This window comes from Myodes glareolus, chromosome X (genome assembly GCF_982192425.1).
Source record: "Myodes glareolus chromosome X, mMyoGla1.1, whole genome shotgun sequence".
Taxonomy (NCBI): Eukaryota; Metazoa; Chordata; class Mammalia; order Rodentia; family Cricetidae; genus Myodes; species Myodes glareolus.
This window is the reverse complement of record NC_142053.1, coordinates 93,540,455-93,551,063: the sequence shown is the minus strand read 5'-3', so window position 1 is coordinate 93,551,063 and position 10,609 is coordinate 93,540,455. Positions and strand designations below refer to the sequence as shown.

The 10,609-nt window shown below is 34.8% G+C and overlaps 1 protein-coding gene across 1 annotated transcript; it reads right to left on the bottom strand.

The window, feature by feature from the left end:
- Positions 1–324: 324 nt before the first annotated feature.
- Positions 325–2,710, bottom strand: LOC148117417 (melanoma-associated antigen B18-like). The gene is made up of 2 exons (XM_087902921.1): positions 2,559–2,710; positions 325–1,823 (listed from the first exon to the last, which is right to left on the bottom strand). Exon 2 carries the CDS (start codon positions 1,814–1,816, stop codon positions 782–784), a length of 1,035 nt encoding a protein of 344 aa, XP_087759047.1. The 5' UTR covers positions 1,817–1,823; positions 2,559–2,710; the 3' UTR covers positions 325–781.
- Between the last annotated feature and the right edge of the window lie 7,899 nt (positions 2,711–10,609).

Below are 10,609 nucleotides of genomic sequence, written 5' to 3'. Positions count from 1 at the left end.
TATAAGAACTTCAAATTCTTATACCTCCACACCCTCCTTTGTACTCCGCATTTATGTATTAGAGGATAGAGTGCCACCTTACATAATAGTTGCTCTCAGACTCAAAAAGTCTAAAAGAAGTGCCCCATTCATTATCTTGTCACTGTTTTCTCCTCTTCCTGCTTCTCTATCTGCTATTTCTTCCCTGCAAATCATCCCTGTTTACAAAGAACAGATGCTTGGTAAATGTTTGCTTGGGGAATAAAAATGTCAGTGAGTAAGAAGGTAACTTTATCATAATTCATGTTCCCACATTGTTGAATGAATGAAACATATTCAGGCATATAAGTTTAATTTAATTTTATTTTGTAGAACAGATAACAAGATTCAGAACAGTCAAGAGTGCACCATCTACTACCATGTTTCCCATATTTTCTTCTTGCACACAATTTTATTGAAGCTTTTCTTTTTCTAAGAAAGTGTCTCTTCTGGTGCCATGTTTCCTTCTTTCAGATAAATAAGATGTATTCCAATTTGTTTTCAATACTGAAACTCTTAATTTTTAAGCATCATAAACAATGTTGACTATATAATATATATTAGCCATATACTTAAATGATGAAGCTGAAAGAGAAGTTTGGAACCTTGAAAAAGCAAAACTGAATGTTACTCATGTTGAAGAAGGCTACAAATATGTGATGCACTCTTTTCTCTGACTGAATGTTCTCTTTCTATGTGAGGAAACTCTTTTCTCTGACTGAATGTTCTCTTTCTATGTGATGGAAAGCAGAAATTTTGGAATTTAGTGCTGGTTGGAGGAATTGTTGGAATTGTCATTGGGCTGAGCACCAACTATGAAACCAAGCATCATAGATGCAAATTTAGCTTGGGTTCTCTCTTGTTCATCTCTCAAGGCTTCTTCATACAAAGATGGGAAGGCAGTGGGAACAGTGTTATTGACCTTGGCCAGAAACTCAAGTACTCTCATTTTTGTTATTTCAAAGAGGGCCCTTGGACCCCACAAGAATTGATAACAGTGCGTTCCCTTGTAGGGCACCCGCCGATATTCCAGGTACCCCTCACTCACAAAATCTTTAGTGATGAACTTCTTGACATTTCCATAGATGTAGTGATTGACTCCATCATATACTCCCATCGCATTAAGCACTTCCCAGACGTGTTCCTCATTAACACAGCTGCCATTCATGAAGATCACACACAGGATTGTCATCAAGAGGCCAGTCTTAGGCATGATTACCTCGCAATTCATAATTTCATCACCAGTAGGACGTAATATGCTGACAAGGTCATAGCAGTGTCTGATTGAGTCAATTTCCTTAACATCAGCACCAAAGGCCAGCACCATGAGCTCAGAGGCTTTCTTAAGGACATCAGGGAACTCTTCCTTGTTGTGTGGGATGACACGCTTTAGTATATCTTCCTTTGTTATTGGCTCCTTCTTTTTATGCTGTCGCAGCATGAACAATACCAACAAAATTGCTTTGTCATCTCTCTTGATTGAAGATGAATTACTAGTTGAAGAAAGTGCCCAGGAAGTACTTGGTCTCGCCTCATCCTGGCTCTTCACACCTTCATCCGACTTGATGCATGGAACACTTACAGAAGCAGTGGTGGGCCTCTGAGCCATCTTAGGTTTGCCAATTGATTCAGCAGCAGAGAAGCTCTGGACATCACTATTATACCGGGGAGAAGAGGAAGAAGGATTCTCTCTCTCTTCTGCTGTCGGGACCTGAGCATCCTGAGTAGATAGGGTTTCACTTCGAGCCTGATGGCGTTTCTTACGGGCTCGGTGTTTACTTTTATGACCACGAGGCATGATGATTCTGTTTATGAAATATAAGCAGAAAAACAAGTAATTCAGGCACCTAGGGATGGAAGGATGAGACGGTATGTCTATCTGAAGAAAGGTGAGATCTCCTTGGTCTTTAAACCAAGCTTGCCCCTACAAACATCTGTGACAGAAATGCATTATGAATCAATACGGCTCTTGTTTCAGTTAGTCTGTCTCTCTATGAACTCATTAAAGGAAACTAGAGAGTGCATAAGAGTTTGACTGAGATCTGGTAGCCCTTCCTAGGGCCAGCTAGAGATGTAAGCAGGTGCTAGCAGGTCTAGGTTCCATGAAGTATGAAATGATCGTCTGAATTTGCCTTTAAACTTAACATGCCACATCTGAATTTACATTTAAGAGCATTACGCAATCAGAGCTTCACATTTGTCACTCTTCTGAAGTTGGATAACTAACCGTTAATAGGAAAATGAGAGAGAACCCTAGTCAGCTAGCCATTCTGGATTTTCCCAGAGCTGCCAATAGAAGCTAAACAGAATTTAGTCTTCAGTTGTAACCATTAACCATAGAACAAACTCCCTTTCTCCCTGAAGCCCAACTTACCAATAGCCAGAGCCAAATGGCCTCTGAAGGTCGACAACAGGGGCAAAGGTCTGTGTCTACCCTCTGTTGCTATGTTGAGAATCCTCTCATTTCTCACTCAAAATCATATTCTTTATTTTTGTAAACCCCAGGAATAGATTTCCTTTGCTGACTTGAGTTCACTAACCTGAGATCAAAGTCTTCAAATGCTCCTTGGCACTTCACGGAAGAAGTAAACGCATATTGGGAATAATGGCCATACCCGAAGTCTCTTGTTTGGCGTTGGGTTTGGAGACGTAACAGAGCACACGTGATAGAGCGCCCGGGGCCAAAGTTCTTAACGTCATTGCCTTTAATTTTCCTGTCACTTTTCCCCTCAGAAGAAATTTCAAATCAAGGAGTTGTAATTCAACCGTACTATCTTACATTGACATATTGACAGCTGTATGAAATCTACCTGTGATTTCTCAGTGTTGAAAGCAGGGGGCGGGGAGTGGAGGTGGAAGAAGGGGAACGTCTTAATTTTTTAGCCGGCTGTCACCATTGCATGGGTGTTCACTGCGTGTAAGTGGGTGGAGGTGGAAAGGTAGAGATGGCTACTTCTTTAATGTTTCCTTGAAAATATGAATTCCAAGAAGGCTCTGAGATGTTTCCGAGTTGCAAGGGTTGGAGCTGATTCAGACACTGGATACAGACAAAGAAGCTGTTGGGATCCCAGACCAGATGTTGATGTTCTAAGAGAAAAGTACTCTATGAGTTGGGTTCTGTTCACCAGTTATTATTGTATTTTGTAATGTTCTGTCAATTTTTTAATTGGACTCTTAAATCTTTACAATTTAATAAACGATTACAATTTAATAAATAATTACAATTTTGTCTACAGTTCTGTTATAATATCTTTATATCCGTAAGAAATATGCATGTCTGAATATTATTTTTCATGAAAATCTATTTACCTTCAATTTCTTATACTTGATACTTTAATATTTTATGCATTATGTAACTAACCTGTCACTATTTGATATACTACTATTTTAAAGGCTATTTCTCATTGAGAAATGACTATTAGTAAAATAAAGATATTATAAGATTTTAGAATCATGCTGCCTGAATTCAAACTTTGTACTGCCTTAGTATGACCTCTACATTACTGACAGAATCTAAGGTATTGACCCAGATCCTTCATTAAAGCAGGACAGACTCATTGCAACACAAGAAAAAGACTAGACTGAAATCCTAAAATTTTCCTCCAACTGACTCTATTGTCTTCTTCAATTACAATAGACCCGTCTTCACTGAAGGGACTATAGCCACTTGTCCAAATACAAGTACTAATTCAGTTGATCCTTAGTCTTTCTCAAGGATTCTTAATTTTGCTATTGATATATTACTAATATTGTTCTTTTATTCTTCTGCATATTTTTTCTACGATTAAGTTTCATAAACAACAATCCATGTCTGGACACCATATTGGAAGCTGAATCAAAAGCACTATATCAGTGTCCTTTGATTGATATAACAAAATGCCACAACTATTTCAAATTTGATATTTTGGAACTAAACCTTCAGTTCTTAAATGTACCTGAAACCACATAAATGAATTAATCACTTAGCATGATTGTTTAGTAAATAAGGCAAACATTTGAGGATTTCTTTGTATTTGAGTCTTTGATAATCTCTATTCTGGAATTTTCCAAGATCTTGCATTTTATTTTGTGTGAACCCATAAGGAGTGTCTAGAGAGTCTGATGTTTCCCATAATCTACAGTACTTATGAAGAAAATGCCTTACAGAATTGCCTAAAGGCATATAATGGATGAATTTTCTTAGTTGCAGCACCCTCTTCCCAGATGACCCTGACTTGTGTTAAGTTGACAAAAACTGAACAATGCAAGATCATATTTTCAAATAAAATCACATTGAACTTTGATGTCTCAATATACAAAAGGCAGGACAGAATTATTCATTCATCATATAATAAATATGTAAACAAATTAAAACTGACATCTCCACATTAGGCATCTCCTTTTTGAATAAATGTACTGATTTATTTATTGACTCCTTTTCCGTAGGTTTATTTTTATAGTTGCTTACAAAAAGATTTAATACATTGTTGCTGAATTCATTTATGCATAAGTTTTAGATATTTGTTACTATGCTTATGTTATTTGTTTTATTTGTTTCATGTGGCAAAGTTCTTGGATTTACTAGTCAAATGATTCTGTTGGATATTTCCAATTAGAGACTCATACTATTTATTGTTTCTCTCTGCTTAATATACTCCTGCTTAATATATAGTCTGGTGTCTCACTACTGTGGTTATGTATTTCATGGTTAAACAATAGGTGGTGCCATACATTTGCATCTTGAGCTTGACTTTAGTGTGGATGTTTCTAATATATAAAATTTAGTCAAGCTTGCTGTAGATGTTATAAAATGGCACTTCTCTTCCAATGAGCCTGTTCTTTTCTAATGAGAGACAAAAAAAGAATGGATCCAGATGTGCAGGGAAGTGGGGAAGAACTGGGAGGAGTGGAAGGAGGGGAAACTATAATCAGTATACAGTGTATGAAAATAGAATCTACTATTAAAAATAATAGAAAGGGGAAAGTGCTTTTTTAAAAAATTCTCTTCTAATGTTATTTTGCTGAGAGTTTTTATCCAAAATAGTTGAAATGTTTTAGAAAACCTTTTTTTGCATATGTATAAATGACCAATCTCTTTTCTCCTCTAACTTACCAATGTAAGGAAATTCTAATCACGTCTTTGCATTTAACTGTGGACTTACCAATTACTTCACTGAATGATTCATGTTTGTGATGCATGTCTCCACATAAATAAACTTTACTCAAAGGATCTTTATTTTTGCATTTATTCATTTTATACATAAGTATATATGTCTGCATTTGTTGATATTCACCACATTTATGCATTTACCCTCAGAGTCCAGAGAAAATAGGATCCATCTGTAGTTATATGCAATTGTAAACCAACCGTTATGGGAGTTAGAAAACAAATCCAGGACCTCCACAAGAGCAGTACTTCACTCTTAACCACTGAGTTATCTCTCCAGATCACAAGATATCTTTTCCTGAGGAAACATTATTTGGTCTTTGCACCAAGATCAATGTAACTGTTGAAATAAGTTCAATAATTTATCATTTTATGTAACTTAGAAAAGTTTACATAAGAAAGCAATTGCTTTATTTTATGACCCCTTTGTGAAACTGGCCTAAAAATTTTACTTTTTCAAGAATATTTTAGGAGTAAACTATTTAGAGTATTTAGAGCAGACAAGTGTTTTATATAGAATCTCAAATTTGACACTGAAGTACAAGGAATAATAGAAAACAGCATCAACTAGATTTCATAAACATCAAGAAAACAATTTCATTCATCCAATAACATAGCAGGTGAAAGAGGGAGATGATAGGGTAGAGGAGTGAGTGTGACAAAAATGGATTATAAACCTGTGCAAAATTTTTAAGAAATAAGTTAATAAAAATGAATGTGAAAAGAAAACCTATAAAATGGAAAACAATATTTTAGTTCATATGAATGATAAGAAAGTAGTCTCAGAATTATTTAATAAACTCTTTTAATAATTATGAATGTTTTTTTAGTGATGAAGTTGATAGTTGTGCAACATTGTGACTATACTAAATTACATATTTGAAAGATTATATACATATTGTGTGAATTTTGTCTTGATTAGATAGTACAATCAATGGTATCAAATTAAAACATGGTCTGGTGAAATTTTCAATGGATATAATGTTTAAGACAACAGTCTTATATAGTAGGGACATCTAAGACACTTAAGTTTCTTTATTAAAAATTAAAGTTTTAATGATTGTCACTAGGAGAATAAGACAAATTACATACAAATACTATAATCTCTAGGTTATCCATTAAAATTTTATAATAAAATATTGTTTTAATTAATTTTAATATTTATAGTAAAGCGATTTTAACTATGAAGTTTAACACACAAAAAGAAAGAAGGGGAAAAATACCAACAAAAATAACAAAAAAGGAGATAAACAGAAAAACACCAACAATGCAACCACAAACCAGGGTTAGAGAGCCAGTTTAACATTTAGGTGTGCTGACACTACAAGGACACATGCTTGATTTGATAACCCAGCACCTACATAACAAGTCAGGCCTCCCCACAAGCATCTTTACCTTAGCTATGAGGAACAATGAAACAGAAGTATTTCTGGAGCTTGTTGGTCTCCAGCCTAGATGAGACAAAGCAAATGCTAAGTTCAGGGAGAGACTTCTGCTTCAAAAGAAAAGATAGAAAGTGATCAGGGAGGACACCCTATACACTATTGTGACCTCTGAATACCTGTATGAGCACACACACATGCACACACACACATACACACACACACACACACAATCATATAAACACACAGCACTTAATTTAATTGATTACTCCTTTTTGAAACAGCACAAAGGGGCTGGAAAGATCAGTCAGTGGTTAAGACTGTGTATTAATCTTACATCAGGTGGCTCACAACTCCCCAACGTCCAGGACACCAGGGCACCTACATTCAGGTGCATGTGCATATTTATACACTGACACAGATGCATAAGTTAAAATAAATTCTTAAAATTAAACCAAACAGTGAACAATAATTACATTAAACAAATGTTAACAGCTCACTAATTATAAAAATAGGGTAGATGCGAGTCCTAACAACATGTTACCTGCACTATCTCCCTTAAATTTTGTGATATCTAGATAAAAGGCTGGAAAAAAAAAACTGTAGAGTATCTAGACCATAATAAAAAAAAAAAAAACTGGTGCAAGAAGAAGCCCTTTATTTGAATCCCAGCATCATACTAAAACAAATTAACAAAATAAACTACATGGGATGGCTCTATTATAATGAAAATGGAGATTTCAGAACAGAAAATGCCAGTGGGAAAATTGACATACAATACCTATGAAACTGAATAATGATAGTATACTGAATTCGCCAAATAAAAAAAAAATCTTGTGTGTAATTAAAATCAGATTTTCAATAATATCCAAAATAAAAATGAATAAAACTGAAAAGAGAAATAAACAATTTTGCACTTACATACAAAGTCTCTAATATCATTTTCTAATGAGGCAAAAAATAAAAGAATTAGAGGACTAGAGGGATTAAAGAGATGGCTCAGTAGGTAAGAGAACTTCTTTTGCTAATATTCCAGGGAACTTCAGTTTGGTTCATAGTACTATGTCATATGGCCCACAGCTGCCTATAGCTTCAGCTGCAGGGACTCCAATGCCCTCTCTCTGCCTTCATGGACATTTACACATACAACACATATGGCATACACATATACCAATGCAAATAATCAAAAAAATTTTAAAAATTGTCATAAATCTCAAAAGAAACCCAGAACCAATGGAAAAACAAGCATCAAGAATATAAGAAAGGAGCCAGATTGGTAAAGGACATCAAAAGAAAACCGACAGACAATAGAATAAAATAACTTGTGCTCATAGGAATTCACAGAGACTCAACCAACAACTAGGGAACCTACATGGGACTGACCTAGGCCCTCTGCATAGATGTGGCAGTTGTGAAACTTGGTCTTATTGTGGGACTCATAATAGTGGAAGCAGGGTCTACCTCTGATTCTTCTTCTGGCTTATAGGACTCTATTCCTCTTACTGGGTTTCCTTGTCAAGCCTTAATAAAAGGGGAGGTACTTAGTCTTACTACAGCTTGATATACCATGGTTTACCCTTTTCTCAATAGAAACTGAAGAGGAGTAGATTGATATGGTGGAAGGAGGGTTGAGGGGAGGAACTTGGAGGAGAGGATGAAGGTGAAATTGTGGTCAGGATGCAAAGGAAATAAAGAAAGAGAGAGAGAGAGAGAGAGAGAGAGAGAGAGAGAGAGAGAGAAAGAGAGAGAGAAGAGGAAGAGAGGAAGAGAGGAAGAGAGAGGGGGAGAAAAAGAGAGAAAGGAAGAGAGGAAGGAAGGAAGGAAGGAAGGAAGGAAGGAAGGAAGGAAGGAAGGAAGGAAGGAAGGAAGGAAGGAAAGAAGGAAGGAAGGAAGGAAGGAAAGAAAGAAGAAAAAAGAAAATAAAGAGAATAAGAAAACAGAATCAGGCCGGCTTAATATTTTCAAAACACTTGCCCTGGAAACAATAAAATACATTCTTTGCAGACAGGGAATATCTACCAAGAAGTACTATGAGCTGTGTCACAAAATATGTCTTGAAAGGGAAAATATTTGAAACAGTGGAAATTATATTCACTGATTCTAATGGACTTTTGCTGGACATGAAGATAAGAAAAAAAGAAAATCTCTAACAGTTGATTTAAAAGCACATGGAATTGAAAGGGGATAGTAGTGGTTTGGATAAGGGAAGAATTATGAGGGAAGAAATATGAGTCGAATACATGATATGCATGTATGAAATTCTCAACCAAAACAAATCAAAAGATAAAAATCATAAATAAAACAGCATTAGTATAAAACCTAAGTAGGTTAAAGAATATTTTGATTGAACTCAAACCTCTACCTTACTCATAACAAAAAACAAAATTATACATGTATTCAATTTAAAAGGTAAAAAGAAAACAATTTGTCTTTGAAATGCAGTTAAAATTTATTTTAGGAAAGTACAAAGCATAAATGTTCAATCTAGTAAAAAATGAAATATCTTCCAAATAATTATACCTTTGTAGTGGTTTGAAAGAAAGTTGCTCTCAAAGGGAATTGCATTATTAGAAGATGTGGCCTTGTTGGAGGAAGTGTGTCACTGGGTAGACAGGCTTTGAGGTCTCATATAAGCTGAATCCACACAGTGAGAAAATTCACTTTTTGGTGCCTACAAGATGTAGATTTCTCAGCTCCTCTAGCATCATGTCTGTCTGCATGTTGTCATGTCCTATTGTGATGATAATGGACTGAACATCTGAACTTTAAGCGAGCCCCAATGAAAAGTTTTCCTTTATAAGAGTTGTTGTGGTCATGGTTCGCTTCACAGCAACAGAAACCGTAACTAAGACAAGATATTCTTAGGAAAATATAAAACCAGGAAAATTGAAAGAAATGCATAAAAACAAGGTTAGAAATTAATAAAGTTTAAAGTAGAAAGTGATATTAAAGATCAACTTAAAATCTTTCAAAACAAAACAAACAGATGTACTTCTTGCATTACTAACTAAGAAACAGCGAAAGAGTACAAAAATGAACACCAGCAAAAAAAGATGCCATTAAAGATTCAAGACATTAAAATAATTAGAAATAAGTATTATAAACTATACTATCCACATATGTTTAACAACCCACAAAGAATTATACAGTCCACCAAATATTGTATATCATCAAAGTTAAAACATAAAGAATTATGTGACTATTTTTAGAATTGAGTTCATAGCTCCAAAACTGAGAACAAATTCTTCTGACCCAGAGCATTACTAGCAAACTGTACTAAGCACTAAAACAAGACACATACATTCAATGCAATCTCTTCCAAAAAATGGAAAAGGTGGGAACACATCCCAAATAAATAGGGTGTTCAATATTAGTCTTATACCAAAAAGGACAAACAACACTATAAAGGAAAGTCATGAAAAATATCTCTTTAACAAATAAATTTAAAAGATTATTATCCAACAAAACCGTGCAACATGTGAAAAGAAAATAAGCCATATAATGTAACTTATTTTCAGAAATGAAGAGCTTGCCAAATAGTCAATATAAATCAACACAATACATCTTATTTGTAGAAAGAAGAAAATATGATCACATAGAATAATATGGAAAAAATGAAGTTGACCAATTTCAAAATCAATTCATGATTAACTTTTACAGAATACTAATAATAAATATAAGTTTTGTCATGTTGATGTCATGTACAAAACATTATAGCTACTACTTCAATCTATATAGGAATTGAATGAATACTTTTCCTATAATATTGGAAACAAGTCAGGTAATCTTACTCCAGGTTAGCATAGTATTAGAAGTACTAACTAGTACTATGGGTAAAAGAAGGAAAGGCCATACATAAAGGGTTAAATAGTAAAGGTCACCCTTCAATGATGACATGACTGTCAAAACCAAAACCCCAAAGGTTCAGGCAGACAGATTGCTCCAAGTTTGAGAATAACCAGAGCATACAATGAGATTGAGTATTTTAAAAGAAAAAGCATCAGAAGCAGGAGCAAAAAGGGGAAGAGGAATAAAATTAGAAAGATATATTTAGAGAAAGGGG